Source organism: Colius striatus, chromosome 5 (genome assembly GCF_028858725.1).
Source record: "Colius striatus isolate bColStr4 chromosome 5, bColStr4.1.hap1, whole genome shotgun sequence".
Taxonomy (NCBI): Eukaryota; Metazoa; Chordata; class Aves; order Coliiformes; family Coliidae; genus Colius; species Colius striatus.
This window is the reverse complement of record NC_084763.1, coordinates 58,322,705-58,349,818: the sequence shown is the minus strand read 5'-3', so window position 1 is coordinate 58,349,818 and position 27,114 is coordinate 58,322,705. Positions and strand designations below refer to the sequence as shown.

Below are 27,114 nucleotides of genomic sequence, written 5' to 3'. Positions count from 1 at the left end.
GTGGGTGACCTCTTGGGACATCAATATTCTTTATGTCTGCTGCAGTCAAACTTTGGGGGTGAGAGTTGCTGAAGTTGAGCAAGTTGAGTGGTTTGAGGTACCTATGATAAGTCTAGTTCAACCGTCTTCTGACCTAAGTCCTCTCTCCAGAAGTGGAAGCGTGCCCCTTGATTTTTGTGTGCTTTTCCCCCCTCCTGAGGCTGGTAAGAGTTAGGATCTGCTCTGTGCTGTCTCCTAAATGATTGCAGGGGTGTATTAAACAGCAACCAATAATATTTGGGATTTAATTCTATGTAGCTGTCAAAACTAATTTTGTATCCCTCTCAGTGCAGGAGGTTAGTTAGAACTGACTCTGAAAACATTCATTTAACCCTGAGGCCAAGCTGCTCAGTAGGGAATCTCTCCTGATGGACAGAGTAAATGGAACAAGTCACAGGTTAGCATTTGCCTCTTGCTGTGTGTGAAGAGCACAGTTGTTAAGTACAGAGGCAATGCAGCATCTGGGGGTGAGTGCAGAAAGTTTAGGGGTTCTCACGTTGGCAAATGGAAGCATTCTAGTGCAAATGGTGCATGTTGTGATTTGCTTTTAGCTTCTGTGTTGTAGGATGTATTAAGGAAGAGTGAAGCCTTACAGCACTTCAGGAACTGTAGTAATTGGGATGAGCTAACTCTCTGACTTCTCTAACAGCCTGTTCGTAGTCCAGAGAGGAGAGACAGGAAAGCAACAGCAAGCACAAGGAAGAGGAAACATTCTCCTTCCCCACCCCCCACCCCTGTGGAGTCGAGGAAGAAGACAGGGAAGAAAGGGTGAGTGTCTCAGCCTTGGACTTTGAGCAGATATTCTGCAAGAAATGCTCGTGGGGTGCTCTGTGTCATCTCTCACTGTAGGTTGCAATAGAATAGTTCTTTCTCCAATAAACTCGAGTGATTCTGGTGCAGTAGCTGCGATTTCTTCATTCCTCTGTAGAAATGTATTGCCTGCAGCTGGAGAATCCTAGTGCAGGTGGTCTGTTACCTGTATCGGTGGCAGGGTTCACTGCTGCATCAGGAGCTTCTCAAAGGACAAGTTCCCCAGCTGCTTCTGAAGTAACTCAGGCTGGTTCTGTTAGTGCAGTCATGCAGTGCATGTGCAGTTCTCAAAGTGTAGTCCTACAAATGGCTGCATTTCATGGTGTCTTTTTAAACCTACATAGCCAGGTGTTTTGGGGTGCAGAGCTCACGTGCAGCTGTAGCAGAGCAGCACTTGTGGGGTTTTTCCAGGGATGGTTTGATGTCTTTAAAGAAAAAAGACAATATCATATAAAAATAAAAGCTGCTTTATGTGGGTTTGGGTGTGGGTATGTGGGGTGCACTTTTGAACTTCATTCAGGTCTTACTAGAGTTGAACAGGTCTATTAAACAAGAGAAAACTGGAATTTTCTCATGTGAGGAGGAGAATTCGTTGGCAATCCGAGTTACGTTTTTGTTCCGAATGTAAAGCCTGAGTTGGATTCTGTAAGGAGAGAGGTGTGAGTGACTCTGCCTCTGTGAGGAAGCTGTTTGGAGAACAGAGTTAATGGAACAGCCATCCTTTCTCCTTAAATAAGGCAGCAGGCCTTGAAATGGTGTGTTGCCTCTTCTGTTCATGCAGCAGGTGCCCTTATTGCACCTTTAGAAGGACAAATGTAAACGAATCGCTGCTCCCTTGAATCTCACGAGTTTGCAAGTGCTGCCAACATGCTGGAGCATGTTTTGGGTTGGAATCAAGATTTATATGCAGTTGTGGTCTCCAGTGTTAAAACAGTGGAGGAGACCATTTATTTGCTTTGGTTTAGTAACACCCAGAGCATGCTCTTTCATTAAGTCCCCCAGCAGCACTTCCTTACAGCATTCACACTTCCCTACCTGTTTCAAACCTGCTCCTTCAGTCCTGATCTCTGACCAGTAATGTCAAGATGAGAACGTCTGAGGTTGCAGCTGGCAAAGAATTTGTGTATCATCTGTTTCAGACAAGCAGCTTTATATGGAAAAAGGAGAGGGCAGAAAGAAGAGGATGAGCAAGAAGATCTGACGAAGGACATGGAGGATCCCACTCCAGTACCTAATATAGAAGAAGTGGTACTGCCCAAAAATGGTAACATATGCATAGACTGGATTCCTTGAACGTTAAAACAATTGCTTAAACTGCATAGAGAGATGCACTTGTACTTTGTCAAGTCTTTGAAACAACTTTGTGGCCGTGGGACCAGGTGATCTGCGCCCATCTAAACTTACCTAGTGTGGGGCTGGAGTGTGACAGCTGAAGAGGGCAGCAGATTAGAAAAATCCACTTAGATACTTAGCTTCACCTGCTTTAGGATTGCTCTCACCCCTTACAGAGAGTTCATGTTTTGGGGGATGGAGTTTTCAGGAGGGAAATAATTGTGCACCCAGTGCCCAAGATAAGCACATTAAATGAATGGAAACTCCAGCAACATGCCAAGTGCATTCAGTTCTTAATCCTCTTCAGAGAAAAGTGTTGATCTGTGCAATACCTGTTCAGTAAAGATAAGTCAGAGAAGTACATTTCCTCCTGTCAAGCCCTTGGCACCAAACTATTTTGGGTTTGGTTTGAACTTGAGAGTAGGAATTGTTACGTGTTGTACAGGTGGGAAGAACTGCAGCGCTTGTTCCACTGACTGCATGGACAGAAGCTGCTTTGTGCTCAGATTTGAAATGACAGAGCAATCAAAGAAAGGGTCTGTTGTACTCAGACTGCACAGATGAACTCTTCTGAACTGCAAAGACACAACCAGCAAAACTGTTTCTTGATAAGATGGGAAAAGCATGCCTGGCTTTGATAATTGCTTGTTGTCTGATGGATGCTCATCAGTGCCACTCTTGCTTATCTTTGTAGTGAACCCGAAGAAAGACAGTGAAAACACACCTGTGAAAGGAGGAACAGTGGCAGACCTCGGTAAAACAAACTCTTGACACCCTCCAGCACCTTTTCCCCTAAGTTTTCACTAAGTTATCACTTGCTTGGCTCTTCCCTTGTCAGCACCTTTTAAACAATATGATCCATAAGCTGTTTCTCAACAGTTTTGCTTTTCTCACTGGGAATCAAGGTGAATCACAGGTTCCTTGAACTTTGCCAAGCCTTTGGCATAAGATACACAAGCTGGTGTCCTGTTACACAAGGCTGTATGTAGGGCACTGGGGAAGGCAGTAATTAGATGTGGATTCCTAAAAGTGGGGAAAAAGTCTCATTATACTTCCTCTGTATTCTTATCTGTTCCCTGTCTGGAACAGTTGAGTGCCTGCATAAGGATGAGATTGCTCTAATGATGTGTGGTCCACTTTGCTTTCTTCCTCACTTCCCCTCCAGAACAAATGGAGTATTCTTTCCAATTAAGCCAGTGCATTGTCACAAAGGCTTATGAGCAATCAGATGCTTTTTATTAGACTAATTCTCAGTGTTTTGACCTTTCAGATGAACAAGATGAGGAGACAGTGGCAACTGGAGGAAAGGTAACAGCAGCTGTTTCTTATGAAGTTTGGTAGAAACTGAGATCATAGTCAGCAAATGGTTTGGGTTGGCAGGGACCTCAAATCTCATCCTGCCATGAGCAGTGACACCTTCCACCTGCCCAGGCTGCTTCCAGCCTCATCCAACCTGCCCTTGAACAGTCCCAGGGACAGGGCAGCCACAGCCTCTCTGGGCAGCCTGTGCCAGGGCCTCAGCCCCCTCAGCATAAAGCATATCTTACATTCTTACATCTAGTCTGAATTCACCTTCTTTACTTTGAAACCATTCCCCCACGTCTCATCAAGATCTTAATGTCAGCCTCAGTAACAGCCTGTAATGTATTTCAAGTGATGGGTGAGGTTTTGAGTCACTGATAGGAGTGCTGCTTTGCAGTTAGGGAGATCCTGCAGATGCTGTGAGCTTACTTTGTCCCTTTAACCTTGGTGTGTTAAAAATGAGATTGAGGAGACCTGCAAAGCTATTTTCAAAGAGGTGTTTTTCAAATGGAAGACTTTTCAAAGGTTAATGCTTTCTGTTCAGGTTCCAGGTCTAAATCTAATCCCTAGGTAGGCTTCCTGATCACTTCAGTAGGACTGCTGGGCTAGTTTCTGCATTGGCTTGCAGTGTTGGTGTGCTAGGCACTAGTTTTATCAGCTTTAACAGAGTGTAAGGTGGCTGGCTGATCATGCAGGTAAGACAAGGTCTTGTCTGTGGTAGGTTCATCCAGTTGCAGGCCTGCACACACACAGATGCCTGGTTGCTCCTTAATTATTCACATAATGAAGAAAATCTGACCTCCCACAGTGCCATATTTCTAGTTTGACTGCATGTTTGGTCATACCTCCAATCTATGTGTGATTTCAATGCTCAAAACCCCTCTCTTTTGTTTTCAAATGGGCAAAGGTAACAACTGCAGGTGTTCAGACCTTGGGCTAGCCAGTAGCCTCTTACCTTTTAGGTTTTGGGCTCAGGTCTCCCACTAAGGAGCAGTGGGTTGAAGCATGTAGATACAACACAGACACCTGAACAGAGATCACTAAAACAGGATGCTTAGGCAAGCACTGTTCTCCAAGTTAAGGAAACCAACAGGGAAGGAGTCCCATGGCAGGCTTTCTTTTCTGATCTAACTTCCCTGTCCCTGACCTCCCTGGCCTGGCACTGTGGGACTTGTGCAGCACCCTTAGTGTTTGTTGCCTGTTAGATTGGCAGAGGTTTGCTTTTTCTGTCCTGTGCTAAATGGTGTGTTCTGTGGGGGCCATATTCTGCTGCTTTGTTTAGTTGGAGTGGATTTTGAGAGAAGGGCTGTTGGAAGTTGAGGGGATGGTGAGAGGAAGGACTGTTCTGACTTAGCTGTTGTCAGATCATTAAGTGGTTTTTTGATGTGATACCTTGTTGTCTCTGGGGGAGTTTAGTCCCAGGAAAGTACCCATCACTGACACCAAAGGCTCTTCCAGATCCTGCTTTAGGGATTTTGTTCTTTTTAATGCTGTTCTCTGTGTTTCAAATCTGTCTGGATTAGTAATTTAGGTAGAGACAAACAGTCAATGTTGAGTTGCTTAAAGGCTCTCCAGATAGCACCCAAGGGGTCTTTGTGCAGTTCCTATCAAGTCCTGGCTGTTTTCATACTGCCTCTGTGCCCTTCTCTTCATTGGTTTGGAGGAGGAAGGGAACATGTGCTGGAGCTCAAGTTGCAGAACACCAAATAGTCACAGGAGGCTTCTGTAGTAAAGCAACAGAAAGTAGCCCAAGACTTGCCCTCTGCTTGGGAACCTCACCAAGTCTGGCTCACTGGTGTCTTCCCAGCCCTGTACGAGCAAACTCACGGGTCTGTTCACCCTCTGAGTGGCTGCCAAAGCAGGGACAGGCAGAGTTACAAGTTGAACTTTGTGTCTGTTCTTCCCAAGAGAGAAATATCCACAACCAGCTTTTAAGATTGATCAAAGTGAGTTTATCCAAGGAAGAATTTAGTGTAATGAGACACAGTTTTGCAGACATGCAGCTATTACTGCTGACAAGCATCTCCCAGTGAAACTGGAAGTAGTGAATGTGATTTTCTTTAATGCTGTGCTCAGGAGGGAGAAGCCTAATGGGGGAAGAGTAGCAAAACCCACAACCTGTCTTAGGCAATATTGGAAATGGGTGCAGTGTCAGTAAGTGGAGATGGCAGCAAGAGCCATCTGACAGCTCACCAAGTGCTGTGAATTGGGGCTGTGTTCATGACACGTGGTTGCTCTGTCATAGACTGAATCACTACAGTTGGAAAAGCCCTTTAAGCTCATGAGTCCAGCCCTCCCCTCACCCTGTCCAGCCCAGCAGTAACCCACAGCCCTCAGCCCCATGGCTTTGGGATCCCTCCAGGGCTGGGCACTCCCCCAGGGGCTGACACCCCTCTCAGGGAAAAACTTCATCCCCATCTCCAATCTAAACCTCCCCTGGGGCAACTTGAGGCCAGTTACTCTTGTCCTATCATTTATTACTGCAGAGAGGAGATCAACTCACCTCATTACACCTGAAAGGTAGTTGCAGAGAGTGCTCATGTCTCTCCTCAGCCTCCCCTTCTCCAGGCTGAACACCCCCAGGGCCCTCAGCAGCTCCTCATAAGACTTGTGCTCCAGCCCCTTTGCTGCAGAACTGAAATGCAGTGTGTTCTCCCAAAGTTACAGCATGCTTAGTTTTATTAACAGGATGCAAAGCATGATCTAACTGTAGTGCCAAGTCAGTCCTTGGGGTTTGAGGGCTGTGAGCACTTCCTGCTGCCTTTACCCTCCCTTTCATAGCTGTGTGAATGCAGGTGGCGCTTCCTCTAGTCCCTGAGGTTTTCCCATTGGCCAGGAGTTGTGTCAGGAAATGTTTGTTGTGCACAGAATTGGAAAGCCCTTGCTTTGGACTGAGTGCTGGCTGAGAGCTGTTAGGTGTGTGTCTTGCACCCTCCTAACCATTGCATTCCCTCCATGGTGCAGGAGGATGAAGACCCAAACAAGGGCGATCAAAGTCGGTCGATTGATCCGGGTGAAGACAACGTCACAGAACAAACCAACCACATCATTATTCCAAGCTATGCATCTTGGTTTGACTACAACTGGTAAGACAGTGTTTGGGAACTGGGTGCACACCAAGTTTTGGTTATCTGTCTTAGAAATCGTGCTGAGAGCTGAAAGAAATGGCTTCTGTTTAGGTCTAATCCCCATGGATGTGTACTTCTCCGTTTCAAAGCCTTCCTGAGGTGACTTCTGGCAGTTTTCAGGGCTTGGGAGTGAGGAACAGGTTTTCAAACAGCATGGATCTTCAGTCTACCTTCTCAGCACCTTTTGCTTCGCATTCCTGTGCTTGGGTTTTTTTCCCTCCACTGTGGAAGAACAATTCCTGTCTCTTCCCTACTTCTCTAGTCCTTGTGTGATCTTTTGATGTTGGTATCTACTTCTGAAAGCTGCAGGCTTTGGGCTTTATTTTCCCACTTGGCCAGGGAGATACTAGCTGCATTCTTGAAGGCAGTGCCCTGCCTGGCTCATGAGCACTAGTAATTACTGTAGATCCAACGTTGGACTGGAAGGACTTGCACTCCCATCTCCTGAGCACATAGCACAAGGGCTTGGTGCCTGCGAGGTGTCAGGACTTTGAGTGTGCATCTAACTAGGCTGGAGAGTAAAGATGCTTCTGTCAGAAGCCAGAACTCATGAAGGTACAGTTGCAAATGGGCTCTTGCTCAGCACTTCAGACTTTGGTTAGGGCAGTGCTGGATGTGCAGCTTTGCTCTGATCAGGGGTTTTGTGAAGCTTTTTGAATGCAGCTTTGCTGGGTTGATGAAATAAGCAAATTTCTATGGTTCATGCTAGAAAAAATGAAACCCACCCCTTGCTATAAATATTCTCCCTCAAAAGCAGTCATTTTGAAGGTGTGCAGAGGGTCTCCCAAGATTCTTTAGTGCTTGGCACCTGAGCTGTCTGTTTTTGTTACAGCATCCATGTGATTGAACGTCGTGCTCTTCCTGAGTTCTTCAATGGGAAAAACAAGTCCAAGACGCCAGAAATGTGAGTGAAACGTGTGACTGCAGATGGGGAGGAGTGAGGAAGCCTGTGTGCACTCCAGCTGTGTGCTTGCTAAGCAGACGTTGTCTGTGGGGGGATGTGCAGCAGGAAGGAGCACCTGTACAACCACTTGTAGCTTAAGGGCGTCTGTGTGCTCTTGTAGTAGAGTTCAAAGGTGAAATATAAAGTCAAAGTTAACGGTGGTTGTCCAGGAAAAACAAAAACTAGTTTCTCCTAAATGATATTGGAACAAGTTGTTGAACTTTGTGGTCCAGGACACGATTCTCTTCCATGATACTGTCATGATCTTGTAGAAAGTTGATCATGTTCCTTCTTTTCCCCTCTCTCCTCGTGCCACGCCTGATTTTTCAGACTTGGGAGTTTTGTGCCTGAGCACTGGTGGCTGAGTTGTAGGAAGCTGTGCCAGACTGAGGAATGGATTTTGCACAGTTATCTCTGTTGATTTCACAGTTCCCTGAGCAGCTGATGGGCAATTCTCAGGGTCTGAAAGTGGCATCTTCACAGGCCTGAGATGTGACCATGTTTTCAAGTAGGTAGTCTGATATGAGTCAGGGAGCTGGAGCTGGGCATTGCAAGAGGAACAGGGGGGTTTTTTCTTATATACCTGTTCCAGGCCCTCTAGTGAGATTTAATTCTGGGCATGCCTATTAAATAGCTGTTGACTTTCAGTCTGGTTTGTAACTATCTCATCTCCTTGTGGGATCTGGTATGTGCTGCAGAACTGAAGTGTTGATCCAAAATTACACACAGACAGTTTTTAAACAGTTTCCCTGAAGCTGTTCTAAAGGGAAAAAAAAGCAGCTGTTTATTGTGTTGAAACGTTGTAGGTTTTACATGCATCAAATGATTAACTGCTGAGCTGACTTAGCAATGTGACAAGATAAGCTGCTGCCTTTGCATCAAATGCTCATCTTGAGAATCTGCTTCAAAGCTTGTTACGTGCATTAGGGAAAGTGCATCACCCCTCCTCTGAGAGCTTTGTTGTAGCACTGAACTTGGAGCAATCTTGGGAGAAGGATACTATCAGGCTTTTGAATAATGGGATTCTTTCTATTAACTGTATCTCTTTTTAGTGAGCTCTCAGGTTCTGGGGCTACGTTTCAGCACCATGGTGTGCCTGTTTGGTGGTGGAACTAGGCTGGCGGTGTTCACTTGGGGTCAGACCCTGTCTGGTTGTAAAGCAGCTTTCAGGGCTGCTTTCTGGAGCCAGATTGATCATTGAGGTATGTGGCAGGAGGAAAAGAAGGCAAACTGGAACACAGCAGGTTCTGTCTTAACCACAAGGGAAATTTTTAACTCTGAAGAAGGTGAAGCAGTGGGATGGGGCTCTGGGAAGTTGAGGTTCAGGCTTTGCCAAAGCCCTAAGGAAGCTGGTCAAAATTCAGTGCTGACTGTGGTTTGAGTAGGGGATTGACTCAGAGACCTCCTGAGCAATCTGTCACTGAATGGTTTTTCAGTCTAGAGTCTTTACTCCCAACTTCAGTTGACATCAAAACATCAGGTGTCCTGATACTCATCTGTGGGCTGCTGCTGGTTGTTGTCTGAGTGCAGTAAATGAGGGGCTCCTCAAGCCCTGATGTTATCCTAAGGATGTGTTTGTGGTGCCATTTAGGGGTTGTAGGAGCAGCATGTGGTCTTGGCTTTGTGTTTTCTTTTTACATAAAATAGAAGCATCCTCCTGAACCGAAGTGTCTTGCCTCCAGCTTAGTTTTCAGGCCAAACAAGGCACGGTGTTTCCAGAGCTCAGCCAGGTTCGTTCTTGTGACAGCAGTGCCTGGGGGGTGGTTTCTGTCTTAAAAGGCATTTTAACTAAATACTACTTGACTTCCCTTTCCTGCTGTTGACAGATTTTGGCTGATGGGTCATGTCATTGTCAAAACCAGACTCCCTGCAGGATAAACTTCAGGGATGTTTCTGTCTTGGGCATCTCTCTTCACCTACTAATGTGACCTGAACTAGTAAATACTGAACCTGGTTTCTGCAGCCAAGACTGCTTTCAAGTACTTCTTCCTGAGCAGGTGGAAACACAGCTTTCTCTAAGACCATTCAGAAATATTCCTGAGTATTCACCTAGGAAGAACCTCCCTGCTTGTTTCTTGGCTACCAAACATTCAGCCCAACACTCAGTCCTCACAGTTTTTTCCAGCAAGTTTCAGTCAAAACAAAGATGTGGGGTCTTGGCAGGAGTGTGTACTTGTGGTACCTGCATGTTTATGTCTTGCCTGTGAAAGGCACCAGTGTTGCAGCTCTATATGATTTATGTTTCTAGTTACCAGCTGCTTTTGCACACTGAACTTTCCAGAGGCAGAGATCTCCTTATAATACCTGTTCTGAACACACTTTCACATAGGCTACTCACTTGTATGGGGCAGATTGGGTCTGTTCCATCTGACAAACAGGGCTAGCAAGAATTGAATGGTGGTTTGTTTTGTTTGGAATGACTTATGTTAGGAATCATAGAATGACAGACTGGTGGGGTTGGAAGGGACCTTTAGAGATCATCCAGTGCAACCCCCTGCCAGAGCAGGTCCCACCTAGATCAGGGGGCACAGGAATGTGTCCAGGCAGGTTTGGAAAGCTCCAGAGAAGGAGACTTCACACCTTCCCCAGACAGCCTGTGCCAGGGAGCATTAATATGTTCCAGAAACACACAGAAAAAGCCTACAAAGCAATGTCTCCAGTGCAGGAAATGGACTGAACCCCAAAACATGCTTCCCTGGGCTGGAATGCACTGGAATACAGGGGCCACGTCTGCTTTAGCTGTTCCCAGCTCCCTGAGTGGAGAGTGCTGTGCTGGCTTCTGGCTTCTCACCCTCTGCTCTTCAGAGACCTCGCTTTGTGTGTTTGGCTGTTCTCTAACCCTTCCTTACTGCTGTTTTTACAGCGGTGTTCAGCCAGTGGTCTGTTTTCTACAGAGTTGTTTCCCAGGTTCACAGAGGATTTTGGGGATTATTTAGCCAGTTTCCATGTGAAGAGCAAATCCTACCAGTACTTTCTGCAGCTAGGAGCGTGTTGAGGGATGAGTCTGTTGCTGTAGTCAGAGTGATCTGGAGTGAAGCCAGGATCTTCCTGACTTATTTCCACCAGGGATGCAATGTCTGTCTCAGAAAGTGGGAAGATGCCATCTTGTGCACAGGTCCCATGTTTGCAGTAGAGCCGTAGCAAAGATGAGAGGAGGGCTTTACTTTCCTCTTCATCCCATTAGCAGTGTGAAGGAAGCACCTGCAACAGGGGGAGCGGCGCCACTGGCTCCACGTGTTAGAAGCACAAATTGTACTCACTGCTCTCCGTATTTGGTTGGCACATTTCATCAACCAAAATGACCTGTAGCTCTTTCATTGTGAGGAATGCAGGTGTTTGGAGAAGCTGAATCCTAAAACACATGCTGAGCTTGGTGCAGAGTGGACAGCAGTGTACATGAAGTGCCTGTCGCTTGCCTTTCAGATACCTGGCTTACCGCAACTTCATGATTGACACCTACCGCTTAAACCCTCAGGAGTACTTGACCAGCACTGCCTGCAGAAGGAACCTGACAGGGGATGTGTGTGCTGTCATGAGGTAAAGTCAAAGACCTTTCAGCCACTGCTTCCACTTTAACAAAAAGATGTCAGGGTTGCATTAGAAGTACTCGAGTCCAAGCACAGGGCTGTGGACAGGAGCCATCGTGCTCCTGATCAATGGACAGTGTCCTCACTGTTTTGGTAGCCAGACTGTTTTACCCTGCTCCTAACTGATAATACTCCACTTGTTGAGCTACACCTACTGAGTGTGGCTCTTCAACAGCAGAACCTAAGTAATCACAAGTTAAGTGTGTAGGGGGTTTGCCCCAGATTTGCAACCAGTTATTGCAGTCTTATGGTTGTGCAGCCCTCAGTCCACAGGCTTTGTGGTTCCATGCATGCAGCTCTAGCTTTGCTCTACCTTTCACCTGAAGTGATCTTGTTGTCTTGAACCAAAGGTCTTGTGTTGATGCAACATGAAGTGCAGTCAAGTCCACACAAAGCTGGTGCAATGTGATTTGTATTGCTCTGTGTGGGTGTTAAGTCCTGTAAAAGATCCTGACCTTCCTTCACAGAGTACATGCTTTTCTGGAGCAGTGGGGTCTCATTAACTACCAAGTGGATCCAGAAAGCCGTCCCATGGCCATGGGCCCTCCTCCTACTCCTCACTTCAACGTGTTGGCTGATACACCCTCTGGACTCATGCCTCTGCATATCCGCACTCCGCAGGTGAGCCTGGTGTTGCTCTGTGTCTGCCTTAGCTCCAGCCAGTGTCATTTAACAGGCAGTGGGGTAGCTTGTGCACAATGGGATGAAATACTCCTGGGTTTTGGACCATCTAGATTGAGAGTTCAGGTAGACAGACTCTTTAAACCAAATCTACTAGTGATTTGTGCAAGTGATGCTGTAGCCACCTCTGTAGACTGAGGTTCAGCTTCTTTGTTCGGTCCCTGTTGTGTTTAACGTTGCTCAGGAAACATTTCAGTCCCTGTTCCTCTCACCTTCCTCTTGTAATATTTGTTCACAGGTTCCAGCTGCTCAGCAGATGTTGAGTTTTCCTGAGAAGAACAAAGAGAAGCCAACTGACCTGCAGAACTTCGGCCTTCGCACAGACATTTACTCAAAGAAGACTTTAGCAAAGGCAAGTGTTGGGTTTTTTTCCCTTGTGCCTGCTGTTAAGCTTTCTTGCTCAAGTGTCCTCCACTGCATGACACTGAGACTGCTTGTGTCACTCTAATATTCCTGGTTTAGACTTCTTCTGTCTCACTGTGGGACACTAAGATACGTGGTTGTGTAGGATGTCTGATTATGTAGAAACAGACATGAACCTGTCCCAGGCTGGTCAGTGCTGTCAGCCCTCAGGCACTTTATTGTGCCTTTTACCTGAAGTGGTTCAGAATCAACAAACTATCCACTAATTCAATACAGAAGGTGAGATCTTACAGCAGGACCTTTAACTGCCCCATTTCCAAGTCTGAGCAGGGTTTTCCAGACTGAGACAACTAGAAAGCTGCTTGATTGCAGAAGATGTCACAGAAGCATTGCAGGGGATGTTTTAGCACTGGCACTGCCATGTGTTGTACTGGGTGGTTAAAGTTTGGAGATGACATTGCAGTGATGTCAGTAATTCCATATCCTCTTGCCTTTCTCCTGCTGCCTGGTACCTGTGTGTACCTGATGGTGCTTGGTGGGAATTCCCTGTCAGCACTTCAGCACAGCCTTCCTTTGGCAGCCCACAGAGCTGTGCTGATTAGTGCCTCTCTTGGGCTGACAGCAGGCTAATTCTGTGTAATTGGTTTCTCTAAGTAGTGCTCATTGTCCTAAGAGGTCAGCATTTAAACCTAAGAGATAACTACACTATTTATACACCGATTGTCCCCAAGGGAGAACTGTTTCAAACACCAACACAGCCCTATGACAGTAGGTTTGGAGATGATTCTCTTATGAAGCCTGATTCTGCATCCCACTCGGTGATGCTCTTACATCCTGGTTTAGCTTTCTTCTGTCTTGGGACACTGATACATGTTTGTGTTGGATATCTGATTTGGTAGAAGCAGAGACATGAAGCTGTTCCAGGCTGGTCAGTACTGTCAGTCTTCAGGCACAGAGCTCTTGTTGTTGTGCATTTTGCCTGAATGGTTTAGAATCAACAAGTATACTTTAACTTAGTTTAAGGAGGTGTAAATAATCATCAAATTGATAAGTCTTGGATCTGGGCTCTGGTTCTGTTTGCAAGCATCTCTAGTGCTGAGCTTGAGCACGTTTGTTGGCAGAAGTTGATTTCCCATTGTTTTGTGTGTGGCAGTTGCTTTTTTGGCTGTTATAGCAGCCTGTTTGAGAGCTGATCAGCTGCTGGATGACTCACTGTGATTAATGTTCTGTTTGGATTAATGATCTGTTTGAAATACATCTTGAGATAAGATAGATTTTCTTATCCTGAACACCCTTTGCTTGTGTTGTGGTCATGCACAGACACATCCAATCTAGATAATGTTCTTTCATAAGCAAGTGCCAAGCTGCTTTTGTCTTCATTTGACATGTAATGGTGTCTGTAATTTGTAAGGGAAAGTTTTCACTGAGAGGTTCATTGCTGCTGGAGAGTTAATCATGAGGTAAAGATTTGGGAGCAGCAGCCCCTGGAGGAAGTGATGGCTGAGTGTGCAGATTGGCTGGCTGTAGTTACTCTGCCTTTTCAGGTAATAGATCTGTACAAGTGAGAGGAGTTTTGGTTTGGTTTTTTAACTGAGTTGCTGATGAGCTTTTGGATGAGCTTTCTGTTATGGGCCAGCATGCACCTTACACAGTGCAGCCTGTCTGCCCTGGAAGCAGAGGTCTGATGGGGGCTAAAGTTAGGGTGGCACAAACCTTGCTGTGTTGAGGCCTTTAAGCTGAGAGAATCCCAAGTGTGGAGTCGAGTAAAGGAGCTCCTCAGCAGCCTCCTTGGGCTGCAGGCAGCCACTGAGGGGTGAGGTGTTCTTTTGTGGCCTTTGGGGTGAGCTGTAGAACGTGCAGACTGCCCTGTTCTTGGCTCAGTTCTCTAGCCAAAGTCAAGCTGACCAGAATGCCATCAGCACTCCTACAGGCTTTTAGTATTATTGAGGAAAGTCTTTTCTGTTTACTGTGTGCAAGCAAAGATAGCTGCCAGCTGGGGGAAAAAGGTATTGCACGTGGAATAAAGAGGAGATGCAGATTGTGTTAGATGCACTGGGAAGGTGGGATGTGTAGCCCCCAGGCTGTGCAGAACCTGCAGGTTCCTGCCCACCTGTGTGCCTTTGCTACCTCAGTAAACCCTGTGAACTGAACCAGTGTGAGACCAGGGATTGGTTTGCTGTGGCAGGAGGGTTGTGAAAAGCACATGTGAAAGAGAATTAAATAAGATTCTTCTCCTTCACGTTTTCTGTTCCAAAGTTCTGTGCAAAGAAACACACATTTCACTGTGTTTTTCTTGTCTTTTGTAGAGTAAAGGTGCAAGTGCTGGAAGAGAATGGACAGAACAAGAGACGTTGCTGCTGTTAGAGGTAAGTTCATGGAGGGTGGGGGATGGGAAACCAAACCATTCAGGATGTTACATACTTCAAAAATCTACCTATAGGTTAATGTTTTTCAAGTGAGGTTAGATGACAGCTTCGTGTTTTTAAAGAAACTGCAATGGCAAAGCAGAGGTTATAGTGGGAAACAATCTCTTGAGACCCAACTGGTGCAGCTGAAGGAGAATGTGGCGACTGTCTGTGTGTACAGAGCTGCCAGTCTGCTGTGGTTATGCCTTTGAATTGGTTAAAGGCTACAGCTCTCCCTCCAACACATATCTCTTTATTTGACCGTCATGGCTACAAGAATGTTAGTGCTAAAAAGAGATGTCAGTAGCATCTGTGTACTGCAGGAGCTTCATGTTCAGTTCTACCTGACTTGTCTCTGCAAACCAGAAAGTCAGTGTTTGGGAAGGTTTGTGTAAATTCAAGGGTAGAACTTGCAGTGCAGGTAAGTTTTTCATTGTAAAGTGGTAACAGTATGAAATAAATGCCCTTCCAGTAATGATTTACCTGCCACTGAGGTGCATACTTGGAAAATGTGATAAATGTGAAGGTTGTGGCTGTGCACGTTAAGGGAAACCACTGCTTGATGAAGCTGAAGTTGTTAAGAAACAGATGAGTGCCTCCAGTCTCCTGCCAGTACAAAGGGAAGCTCTTTATTTAGTAGCTCTTTAATCTCATACATCTACTCATTCCTTTTGCCATGTAGCTGCACTTGATGTGTTCTTTAAGCTTTTTCCAGGAGTGTACAAGAAATAGGAGATGACTGAAATCACTTTGGTACTGTACAAACGAGGTCAAAGAGCTGTTAGCGCACTAGAATCCAGTCTTTGTCCCCAGATTGCTTAATCTGGTGCTCTTGAACCATATGTTAATTGTCAGGCCTCTTGGAAATCCAGACTAGGATGAAAAGCATCACGAGGTGCAGTGCAGAGTGTGGTGTAGCCTGTCCCGCTGCCGTCAGGGCAGTCCTGGGGAGGAGTCTCGGTGACCTGACATGAATGTGCTGTCAGTTCCTGTAAGGAAACCATCGTCTCCCTCGCTTCTGCAGGAGCTGTTTCTTGATGCAGAGGTTGGGTGTTTGATATTGTTTTCTAGGTAGTAATTCAGGATTAGGATACAAGAACTCCCATTTTGAGCTGGTTGTTTGTTACTGGAGAGCTTGAAGCAGGCTGCAGTTGTGTGATTGTTCCAGCTTCTTTGTCTTTCCATGTGTCAGTAAACCCATTGAAAACTTAATTCCATGAGGGGAAAGCATGGACAATGGATCCTGACAGTGCTGAACAATACCCAACTTGTGTGTGTGGCTTCTTTTCTGAGCCAGCCAAAGTGCCAAATCAGCATTCCCATGGTTCAGCCTTCACAGGTCTGCAAGTGTGTCCATCAGACAGCCAAAGCAGAGATGGTTTTTCGTGTAATAGATCTGTTCAGCTCATACACACTGCTCAGGGAATACTTCTCCCTTGGCATGTTGAAACACTTTGCTCATAGGGTGAAAAACAGACAGAATATTTTTCGTGTCATTCTCCTGTGGAGAAGCAAGAGTGGTAACACCTCAGTGTGCTGATGTCTGTGGGCTGTGATCTGACACAGCCAACAGCAGCCTGATGAAATAAACCAGGTGATGTTCTTATTTGGGTTTTCTTTTGAAACAACAACCCCTCCCCCCCAAGTCTTCATGTTACAACTTTAATGGGACTTTAGTAATGGTTTGATTCTGGAGTCTTCATGGATTTAACCTATGAATAAATCAGTAAAGAGTATATCAGTTCAAGCATAAGTAATTCAGCTCTAACAAGCCAACTCAGTCCAATTAAATCCTCAGGGTAGTTTTGGGCAAATACACAGGCAGTGAAGCTCCAAAGAATAAATCTTATCTAAAATAATTATTGTCCTTCTGCCTGTTGACTGGATGAAGTGGGGGGAGGAAACACTGATTCCCTCCCAGAACCATCTCTCCTGCCACACTGCTTCTGCACATCCCCATGGAGCACTCTTCTACCATAGTTAAATGCATTTTCAGCTATTTATAGTGAGGACAGCCATTGTGAGCCAGCCTGGCTAGCAGAAGAATAAAAAGCAATGAAGGAGAACGAGCAAAAAACCCCACCCCTGCATGGCCATGAGAAGCAGAGCTGCTGTAATGTGCTGGTGTGATGAAACATGGAGAGACTGCCACACAACTTAGAGCAGAGATGGAGAACGTGTTTCCCCACGAGCATGAGCCAGAGAGCTGAGCAGTTTCTCATTTCACAGGGTCCCAGCATGGTGGGTGCTGGCAGGGCCCTGCAGAGCTCATCCAGCCCCTGCTACAGCAGCTTCCCCTGGCTCAGGGGGCACAGGAACGTGTCCAGGTGGGTTTGGAAACCTCCCGAGAAGGAGCCTCCACACCCTCCCTGGGCAGCCTGGGCCAGGGCTCCCTCACCTCAGCACCAAAGGAGCTTCTCCTGGTGTTCAAGTGGAACTTTTGTGTTCCAACTTATGCTGGAATAAGTGACAGAGTTCTGGGAGCAGGAAATGCTTGTTAAGGACTAATGATCTATCAGACTCCCACTTTGGGGCTTCCAGTACAGATGTGTTGGTTTTTCAGAAGCTGCTGCAGGGACCCATCATTGCATTGCTTTGTGAAGTCTTTTGTTAAGTAACTTTAAAGGCAACTGAAATTCTGAGTTAGAGAATCTTTGATTTAATGTGGAAGTTCTCACTCTACCAGGTGCCTTCTCTCCGTGATGGTTTGTTACCCTGAGTGCTTTGTAAGGAAGCAGACTGGAAAGCACTTGCTAGAGAACTGATCTGGTTTCATGACACAGGATCTACTTTACTCTTTTACCCTGGTATATAGTTTTCATAACGTGTTCAGATCTAAATCCTGGACTTTCCCCATCACAGCTGGTGTTTATGTGTGAAGTATCCAGTTCTTGCCCCAAAGAGCTCGGTGTGCCAACATACAAGTGAGGGGACACAAGAGTGCCCTCAGGAGAGCAGCTATGGGATTGAAAGGATTGCTGAGCCTTGGTAGGATAAGCAAGCTTAGTTCTCTGTAAAGCTTTTTGTGTGAAAGCAAAGTGGGGAACAGTAACTATGCAAATATTATTAGTAAATCCCAGACCTTCTGACAGCTCTTTTTGATATAGTAAGAGCATAAAACTTGTGATGGTCCCTGCAGCTTCAATTTAGCTGCTGTCCCAGGGCGAGGTTCATATTTCTTAGGCAAAATAATTCTACTGCTGGAAAAAAAAGAGTTTTAAATAGTTGTCTGACCCTGATTTATTGTCCTATCACCAGAACAAGTAGCATTGGAGAGCTTTTTGCATCAAGCAACGTTTGTTTCCCCCCCAGAGCGCTGAATGCACACACAGTGATGTGGGTTTTGTCTCTTGCAGGCACTGGAGATGTACAAAGACGACTGGAACAAGGTGTCAGAGCACGTGGGGAGCCGTACCCAGGACGAGTGCATTCTCCACTTCCTGAGGCTGCCCATCGAGGACCCGTACCTGGAGAACTCGGACGCGTCCCTGGGCCCGCTGGCGTACCAGCCTGTGCCCTTCAGCCAGTCCGGCAACCCCGTCATGAGCACCGTGGCTTTCCTGGCCTCCGTGGTGGATCCCCGGGTGGCATCAGCTGCAGCAAAGGCTGCCTTAGGTAGGAGTTGGCCCCAACAGGGTTCTTTTCACCTTGTCCTCACAACTTTGGTCCCTCTTGGTCTGCTCTTAGAACGGAGCGTTTCTAGAGGCTCTTGAGCTGCAAAAACAAGGTCGTGTGTATGTGAGACACAAGGGTACTGATGCCCACTTCTGTGGTCTGTTGTTGCTAAACTACCAGTTTGCAGGCTCTTCAAGGCCCTGGGATCATGAAACGACAGAATGCTGGGGGTTTGAAGGGATCTCTATAGAGATCCATCTAGTCCAGCCCCTCAGATGGCTGGATGATGGAGTGGCTGCAGGCAGCTTGCATTCACCTCTTGTGCTCCTTGGCTGCTGATAGTGTTTGCAAGCACCACAAAATAGCTGGTGTGACTGGGAGCACTGTCATGAGTTCAGCCACGAGTGAGTGCACAGTGCCAAGCCCACAGTGTGCCTGTGTGAAGTCATCTGCTGCAGTTGCACATGTCCTCTAAGAAACGTGATGAAATGGTTCCTTTCACTATTTCCCTTATTGTCTCCATGTAAAAGACTGTTTTGCTCAGCTGGGGAGAGACTCTTTCTTACTCTGTTTGAGAGGGAAATGTGACTACCTAAAGCAGTCCTGTGTCCAGTGCTGGGCTCCTCAGCTGCAGAGACAGGGAACTGCTGGAGAGAGGTCAGGGAGGGCTCCCAAGGTGCTGAGGGGATGGAAGGTGTGTGTGAGGAGGAAAGGCTGCGGGAACTGGGGCTGTTCAGCCTGGGGAAGAGAAGCCTGAGAGGGGGTCTCAGCAACACAAGTATTTAAAAGGTGGATGTCAGGAGAATGGGGCCAGTCATCATTCTCTCTCTGGCACAGGAGGAGAAGCTCCTTTGGTGCTGAGGTGAGGGAGCCCTGGCCCAGGCTGCCCAGGGAGGGTGTGGAGGCTCCTTCTCGGGAGGTTTCCAACCCCACCTGGACACGCTCCTGTGCCCCCTGAGCCAGGGGAAGCTGCTGGAGCAGGGGCTGGGGCTGCAGCAGCTCTGCAGGGCCCTTCCAGCCCCACCATGCTGGGATTTGGTAATGTGAAAAGAAGGAACTGACATTGTTGACAGTTGAGTTTGACATGAGAGCTCCGTGCACGTTGCTGAGAGGAGACTGGAGCTTTCATTTGCCATAAAACCTCCCAACAAAACGTTTTCTGTGTCGCTTTTAACAGAGGAGTTTTCTCGAGTCAGAGAGGAGGTGCCACTGGAGCTGGTTGAAGCTCATGTGAAGAAGGTCCAGGAAGCAGCAAGAGCCTCTGGGAAGGTGGATCCGACATACGGGCTGGAGAGCAGCTGCATTGCCGGAACGGGCCCCGACGAGCCGGAGAAGATGGGTAAGCTGCCCCTCCAAATGCAGGGCTTGCTGCACATGAGGTTCCTTTGGCATCTAATTCTCATGTTCACCTCCAATAGGAGATGGCAGTTGGAGGTGAGGAGAATGTGACAAGTTGTGCCACTTCTACTTGCTGCTCTTGACACAGAGTAGCTTTAGAACATTGTTTTCCTGCTGAGTACATGGAAATGCCACTGCTTGGGGTGCACAGGGGTGGAGGGAGCAACAATACCAGAGCAGAACATCTCATGCTGATGCTGTGGGTATGAGAGCAGTTGGAGGATGCTGTCTTTCTAGCATTACAAAGCAAAGTGAGCTATATATATCTACAGTGTTCTAGCACACCTTTTGGTAATCAGTTTTAGTCCAAGTCTTGTACTCTGAGTACGTTACTGACTGTGGTTGTAGCAGAAGGGGAACTTGTCATTAAGTGCTGCTCTGGTACAGGATCATGCCACAGCTCTTGGCTGTGGTGGTTGTGGGTTACCCTGCTGTACTGACCATCTCAGCTCCAGCTCTAGAGCTGGATTTCACTGGAGCTGTTTTTTGTATACCCAGCAGATACTCTGTTATTAAGTGTCTCATCTGAAGCCTTGATGGGTGCAAATCCTGTATTCCTTACTGGGAAGAGTAAAAGCTTGTCTCGTGGTAACTCCCTATAAAGGGAACCCCTTTCTGTTTATCTCTATTTTGACTCTCCTGTGACATTAAGATGAGTAGACTCACATTTTCCTACGTACCTACTGACTTTCCCAAAGACTTGCACCTTGAGTCTGGTACAGACCTACCATCTTGTCAGTGGAACTTTGTTTTTCCCTCCAGCACTGTTGGCTGCTGTTTTGTTCAGCTTACCACAGATAATTCTGGTGAACTTAGTGACTAGGTGCTTAAAGGCACATACAGCTTTGGATAAAACTGAGCAGGATGTCATCCAGATTGACTGGAAGGTTTGGTTTGGAGTGTGGCTGTTGTGCATCTTGTAGCTGACCTGCTGTCACCCTGTCTGGAGACTTGAGCAAGGTGCCAGATTGTATGATGGGATCATAAGGAACCCCAAAAGTAGATGGTGGAGTCCCCCTCCCTGGAGAGATTCCAAAGCCATGGAGCTGTGGGGCTGAGAGATGTGGGTTAGTGGTGGCTGTGGCAGTGCTGGGTTAATGGTTGGACACCTTCAAGGGCTTTTCCCGGCTCAGTGATGCCGTGATTCTGGGACTTGTTAGATAGAAGCTGACATCATGTCACACTCCCCAGTGCTACACTTGTTGGGACAGACTTGCTGTGAAGCAGCTCAGTGCCATGGGAAGATGTGGGGTATGTGCTGAAGGGGAACACAAGCACCTGGAGTACCTGCTTCTCCCTGCCCTGCAGTGCTCTGTTGTGCAGAACTGACAGCAAGGTCTACTATCAAACGTAGGTGCTATTGCATCTGAGACTGTTTCATTTGATAGTTACTCTAAAATAAACTCAGCTTTAGCTGAATTTTCCTTCCTGGGGCTTTGTTTCCCTCTTCCATATTCCCCAAATGCAGGCTTCACTGCAGTCTGGTCACGTTGAGGACCTTGGTAAGGCGTCTGCTGCTCTGAGCCTTGATTCCAAGTCCTGCAGCAGCCCTGTGGGAGTCTGAGCAGCATTGGTGGTGTTGCCAGTCTGTCTGTCAGCACACAAGTTGCACTTGTCATTTAATATGGGCAGTGGGAGAGCAGATGACCACCACATGATGGTTTCTGAGTGAGCTGTGTGCTGAGCTCTGGCAGTGCTGCCCTGTTGCAGCTAATGCGATTTGCATCAGACTGTGCTAATGGAGTAAATTAGGACAACAGCAGATGGTTCTCCCCGGGGGAGCTGCTCAGCAAGAGTGAACTGGGTCACTCCCCAATCTGTGGTGCCTTCCCCCTCCCAAAACAGCTTTGCACTGGGGGGCAGGGGGAATCCATAGCTTGCACTTGCAGAGGTGTGTTTGGTCTGTAGGGTGGTGTTGTGGTGTGCAACTGCTGAAGTGCAGCTGTGGCTTTGCATGGCTTGACCTGACCTTTTATGTTTAAATGTCACTGTGGAGAAGTGAAAATTATCTACTTAGGGTTCTGTTCTGTAACTGAAGTTCATTGGTTGCTGTATTTTAGAACACAACAATACCACAGCTCCACAATGATTGTAAAACTCTTCGTGTCAGTGGATTACAGGAGATGTGGAAGGGGAAATCCTGGCTGGAACAGGCTGCAGGAGCTTGTGCTAACATCCAGGAATCTCCTGGCTTGAGTCTTTAGCATTGGCTTTCCAAAAAGCTGATGATGGTTCCTATTAAACTGATGTAGGAAGCCTTCAGTAGAGTTGAGAGGAGACTCAGGTGGTTCAGAGACTGGGGGAAGCATGGTAGACAGTGTCTGGCTTTCCAAGGTAATGCCCTGCTGGGGGTTACAGAGTGCAATAGGCAGAGATGCTCTCCATCTGCTTTACTATTTCAGTTCAGTCTTCCCTGAGTGTGTGCACCTTCTTAATGGCTTTCCAAAGGTGATTAAGCACACTGATTGCATGGCTGTGTGAGACTGAGGCAGAGCCACCCTCCCAAGTGCCTGTGTTGGAGGCAGTTACTCCTGCATTTTAGGTCTTACTCTAACAGATATTTCACTGGAAGTGCTTGTGCTGACAGGAGTGTGTGCATGCCTGAAGCTGTAGCTCATCAGCTGCAGTGAGCAGGGAGGGAACAGCAGTGTGATTTACTGTCTCTGCTACAGCTGAGCGACCCCAACGGATGATTAAATTGAACATTTTATGGATGGGTTTGTATCATTCTCAAATACACATTAGTAGGAACTGCCACACAAGTGTGTGTGAGGGGAGGGAGCCCTGTGCCAGGCTGCCCAGGGAGGGGCTGGAGGCTCCTGCTCAGGAGGTTTCCAACCCGCCTGGACACGTTCCTGTGTGACCTGATCTAGGTGGGAGCTGCTTTGGCAGGGGAGTGGGACTGGATGATCTCTAAAGGCCCTTTCCAACCCCCACCACTGTGTGATGTGTACAGGGAGAAGAGGTTTTGCTCCATTCTCGGCAGGAGGGTTTCAGGGCGTGCTTTAACTCGGAACTAACGCAGGCATTGCTGAAACGAGCAGAGTGCGAGTGCTGCAGCCTCTGTGTGAGCATCCAGGTGCTGCTCTGCACCTCTGGGGGATTCAGCCCATCCATCCTCTTGCACGAAAGCTGCAGCAGCTCTGTCTGAGCTCCGCCTTTGTCCGTGGAAGCCAGCTGGTTACTGCACTTGCTGCCTGCAAGCTGCATGGAGCAGCAGCAGGGAGCTGTGCTGGCTGTGAAGCCCTCACTTACTGAGGAAGGTGTGGATTTATGGGTTGCATAATAGTGGAATTGCCACATTCAGACACAGGGGTTTTCCCATAGCTATAGTATTTCCTCTCAGTTGAACATTAATATTCAAGCCTGACTTTGGACGGGTTGTGGATGTTGCCTTAGTGAAGGCAAAGGAGAGTAGGATGTCTTGAGGGCATCTTTAAACCATTTGCTGAGCTGAAACAGGGGTGATTCTGGGCATTTCCAGGTGGGAATTGGCTTATTGTTCTTCTGATGTGACAGTGGAGGTTGTGTAGCTGCTAATGCTGCAGGTAGCTGCTGGTAGCACAGTGAGTTCCTACCGTGGAAATGTTTTATAGCTGTTGACCTAAAGTCAATGTAACTTCTGTGTAAAGTCACTGGACTTTCAGGAGTTGGTTGTAAGTACTTCTTAAATTAGCCCATAAGGCTTCATGTTCTTGGAGACAATACACAAAACAGAACAAGCTTCCATAGAGACAGAAAATATTTGCTGCTTCAGGTTTGAAGAGGCACAGGGAGAGGTGACGTTTCCTGCTCTGCAAGTGCTTTCTCCCTCTTGAAAGATGTCTTGTGGTGTCTCTCAGCCATCTGCCTCTTGCTGAGTGAAGAAATGCCATTAATTTGATCCCCCACATCCTGCAAGGTACAATACCAAACCTGCTGAAGAGGGTTAGAGAGCATCACTGGTGCTGTGGAAAACAGATTATGGGGCCTTTCCCATTAGAGTCAAGGCTTTCCCCTTTGTAGCAGGGACATGTATCTCCAGCTCATCAATCCCTGTTTGTGGTGTTGGCTGTGTTTTCATGAACCTCGTTAGATGGTCCAGGAGAGTCAGTGAGGCTGTGTTTGTGTCCAGCTGAAGGCCACGAGTCAGTCCTGGCCTCATGCACACTCAGAAGCGTCTGGGGCTGTTTTTCTGATCCTTTCATATTTGAGTTGGAGATTAATTTTTTATGAGACTTTTAATTGCTCTGAAGAACTTTCAGCAACTTGTAATTTAGAAGCAAAAGTCCTGCTTCAACCCAGGTAAACATTTAACCCCCAGACTGCTAATGGATAGCTTTCAGTCCATTTCTCCTTACACACGTGGCGTTTGAGCGTGGTGCCCTTGATGTACACAAGTGCAGAAGGGCTCATGCCAGCGGGAGCTGCAGGGGCACAGCCCTGTCACTGCAGATAAGGCCTTAGCAGCTAATACAAGAAAGCAGTTTTCAAAACCCATTGACTACAACCTGCCTACACTTGTCATCCTGATTTTCAACTAACATTTGTTATTACAGCCAGGACTAGAAACCCAAGTTGAATCAGGATGTTTGCAGTAATCTTACTGTCATGCATACATAGCTCCTGACTCTCTTTGTGGCTGAATATGTCCCTATGCAATATGAAAGAACACTTTGTTTTGGAAAGGGTCTTGTCAACTGTATCTGTGACACAAGAGAGAGTCCAAGGGAGCTTTTCCTTCCTGTGAGATGCTCTCTGTGCTTTTTTTCTCTTGGGGAAGATTCTCTCTAAAGGCTGGTTGGGAAGGAGTTAGTCTTTCAGGGCTGTCCTGGATCTTCCCCCACAGCAGTGGTCGCTTACCAAGAGTTGCTGTGGCAGGTCAGTGCATCCATCTGCCCAGACAGGCTGTGGCTGCCCCAGCCCTGGCAGTGCTCAAGGGCAGCTTGGACGGGGCTGGGAGCAGCCTGGGCTGGTGGAAGCTGTCCCTGCCCATGCAGGGGGTGGGCTTGCATGATCTTTAAAGATTTCTTGCAGCCCAAACCACTCTAGGATTCTATGGAATGAAAAAGGAGTGGTGAATAAAACTCATGTCTTTAGCTGCAGCAGCTCAGGTGTTGCTCAGTGCTGCTGTCCTGGAGAGCTTCACCTTCACATTGGGAAATGCATTGTCATCAGAACACAAAAGCCACAACACTTGAAATGGGGTTTAGAGTAGAAAGGCAGTTCAGTCTTGGCTGAAAGACACGAGAACAGACCGACTTTCTGAGTAGAGCAGGGAAGTGTGTGCCTCACAGGACTTCATCGTTTGGCGTTTGTCAGGGCAGTTTGCACAGTCACTGCCTCACAGCTTCCTCAGGGGCATTCTGAGCGTAGCAAGGAGTGTTGTCACCTGGTCTGCATTGCTGAGCAGATGGTGTGACTGTGTGACAGGAGCCTGCTAGGGGATCTCCTTCCTCTCCCTCAGAATATAGATGTCAGTGGAGGTTTCTGTGGGAGCTCCTTTGGACCAGAAGCCTTCAACAGATGAAGCAGTAGCCCAGTGGTCGAGATGCTCACTGCTGGTATGGGATGCCAAGACTCCAGTCTGTGCCCAGCCTGATTCTAGACTGGAAACTTGAGCTCCAGGTTCTCATCTTCCAGAAGAGTGAGCAAATTACCAAGTCATTAGCCTTTAAGAGACAGAAGGCTCCCCGTTCTGCCTTAATTCCCACAGACCAGAGCTGGCCTGTTTCGCTCTGGCTGAGGAGTTTTGTATGAGCTGCTCCACTTCTCCCTGTAAGGAAGTTTTGGGTTGTTTCCATGGAATTATAGACTTCTTTTCCTTTCCACATCCCAACACTTTACCTCCAGTATCCCAGTACAAGGAATGTGGTAGTTCTTGGTGTTTGAGCAAAGCCACTCCACATGACAGTGTGTGTGGCCCTGGGCAGTCCTTGTGTAGCTTGAGCTCGTGATGTTCCACTGTGCCCAGCCCAAGCACACTGAGCGTTCTGCTTTCTTGCTGAAGGAGAGCTTAAAGCTTTCCCTTCCATTTACTAGGAAGGATGACACTTTTAAGCTCACTTTGGAGCTCTGCTTCTAGGCCTGAAATAGCTGTCTGACAAAATCTAATCTAGGTTTTCTCAGTGGCATTATTGGGTTCCTAAACCCTAACTCTGAGATAAAACTTCTGAGTAGGTGTGTCCCCAGCCTCCATCAATTGAATTATGGTGGGAGATACTTCAGATAAGCAGATTTATCATCTTGAAATAAGCCAAGGAAAGAAACCATCATCTTTCAGTCAGACCTTTCAGTGTGTTTTTCTTCTGTCTGGAAGGGACTTTTGTGAGAACTTCTCTGCAGAGCTGTTGCTGTTAAAGCCAAACACTTTGTACACCTGGTTTTTTCCTCAGTGTGGCACACAGGAGTTACCAGTCAGATGAGGATTACTCACAGTGAACACCCAGCAGCAGCTGATGTCTTACAGAAGTTTGGAGATGGATCAGGGCTTTCCACCAGCAGTTTTCTGTCCCTGTGGCTCCATGTGTTGGAGTCCATGACCTAAATAAGCTCTTTCCTTAATGCCTCTGTACATTACATTGTACTGGAGTTTCTGTTCTTGGAGGCCAGACTAAGATCCTAGACAAGGAGTTGATGCTGACACTTCCCTCTTGTCTGTTGTTGCAGAGCAACTCAGTGCTGCCAGTAAATAAACAAAACAAAATGCCAATGTCCAGCAACATACCAGCTGGTAGCACATTGCTCAGACACTCTAGTGGCCTCCAGCAGCAGACTGGTTGTTATCCTGTTACCTCAGAGGCCTGTAGGAACACCTTAAGTGAATGCTTTGGAAAGGGATAACTCAATGAATGACCCAAGGGCTTGCAACAAGTAATGACCTAAGCACAGGAATGTACTGAGTGCTGCTGGAACAGGAGGTGCATGCATCCAGCACATGCTACTGGTGATGGGTTCATCTCTTTTTCTTCCCCCCTTTTGGTTTTGCCTGTACCCCAGTTCAGCCTCATCTCTCCTCTTGTCGATGCTGAAGTTAGATGGGGTGGTAACTGGTCAGTTGCTACTCCAAAAGCCATCTGTAATACAAGGGCTTCTGACTCTGTTTTGGCAGAACTCTTCAGAAATGTCTGTAATAGCTGTTTGAATGCCAAGCAGACTGTAAATAGCAGGTTACAAGCTGAAAGAGCTCAGTCAAGGCAGCCAAAAGACCTCCACACGAGAAGAGCAGTAGCAGGAGGCACGTAGCTGTGTATGGGGAGGTTTTGGGGCACTCTGAAAGTGCCTGTGGCCAGGGTCAGGCTTTTACAGGTGACTGCCAAACTTGTTTTGAGTTCCAAACAGGTGTAAGAGGCAGTGAGTGCTGGTGTTATGTATTTGTATCTTCTTATGACTGTTTCTGGAGTGGTTTGTCCTCTGTTTTGACCTCTGAGGAGAGGAAGGACTCCTCTGGTCACACACTAGATTTTGACCAGTGAAGAACCAGAGGCTGCAGTGGTGTGGGGGAGCTGCCTCTGCTCTCTCTTGAGGTCTCC

At 47.1% G+C, this 27,114-nt stretch overlaps 1 protein-coding gene across 1 annotated transcript in view; it reads left to right on the top strand.

The window, feature by feature from the left end:
- The window catches only part of SMARCC1 (SWI/SNF related, matrix associated, actin dependent regulator of chromatin subfamily c member 1), a 78,391-nt gene that overhangs the window by 25,504 nt on the left and 25,773 nt on the right, over positions 1–27,114 (top strand). The window contains exons 10-21 of the mRNA XM_061996305.1: positions 689–807; positions 1,989–2,113; positions 2,876–2,935; positions 3,452–3,489; positions 6,448–6,569; positions 7,444–7,515; positions 10,978–11,091; positions 11,609–11,762; positions 12,061–12,174; positions 14,492–14,551; positions 17,947–18,205; positions 19,383–19,544. Coding sequence (XP_061852289.1) covers positions 689–807; positions 1,989–2,113; positions 2,876–2,935; positions 3,452–3,489; positions 6,448–6,569; positions 7,444–7,515; positions 10,978–11,091; positions 11,609–11,762; positions 12,061–12,174; positions 14,492–14,551; positions 17,947–18,205; positions 19,383–19,544 — 1,399 coding nt within the window. The remainder of the gene's footprint in view (positions 1–688; positions 808–1,988; positions 2,114–2,875; positions 2,936–3,451; positions 3,490–6,447; positions 6,570–7,443; positions 7,516–10,977; positions 11,092–11,608; positions 11,763–12,060; positions 12,175–14,491; positions 14,552–17,946; positions 18,206–19,382; positions 19,545–27,114) is intronic.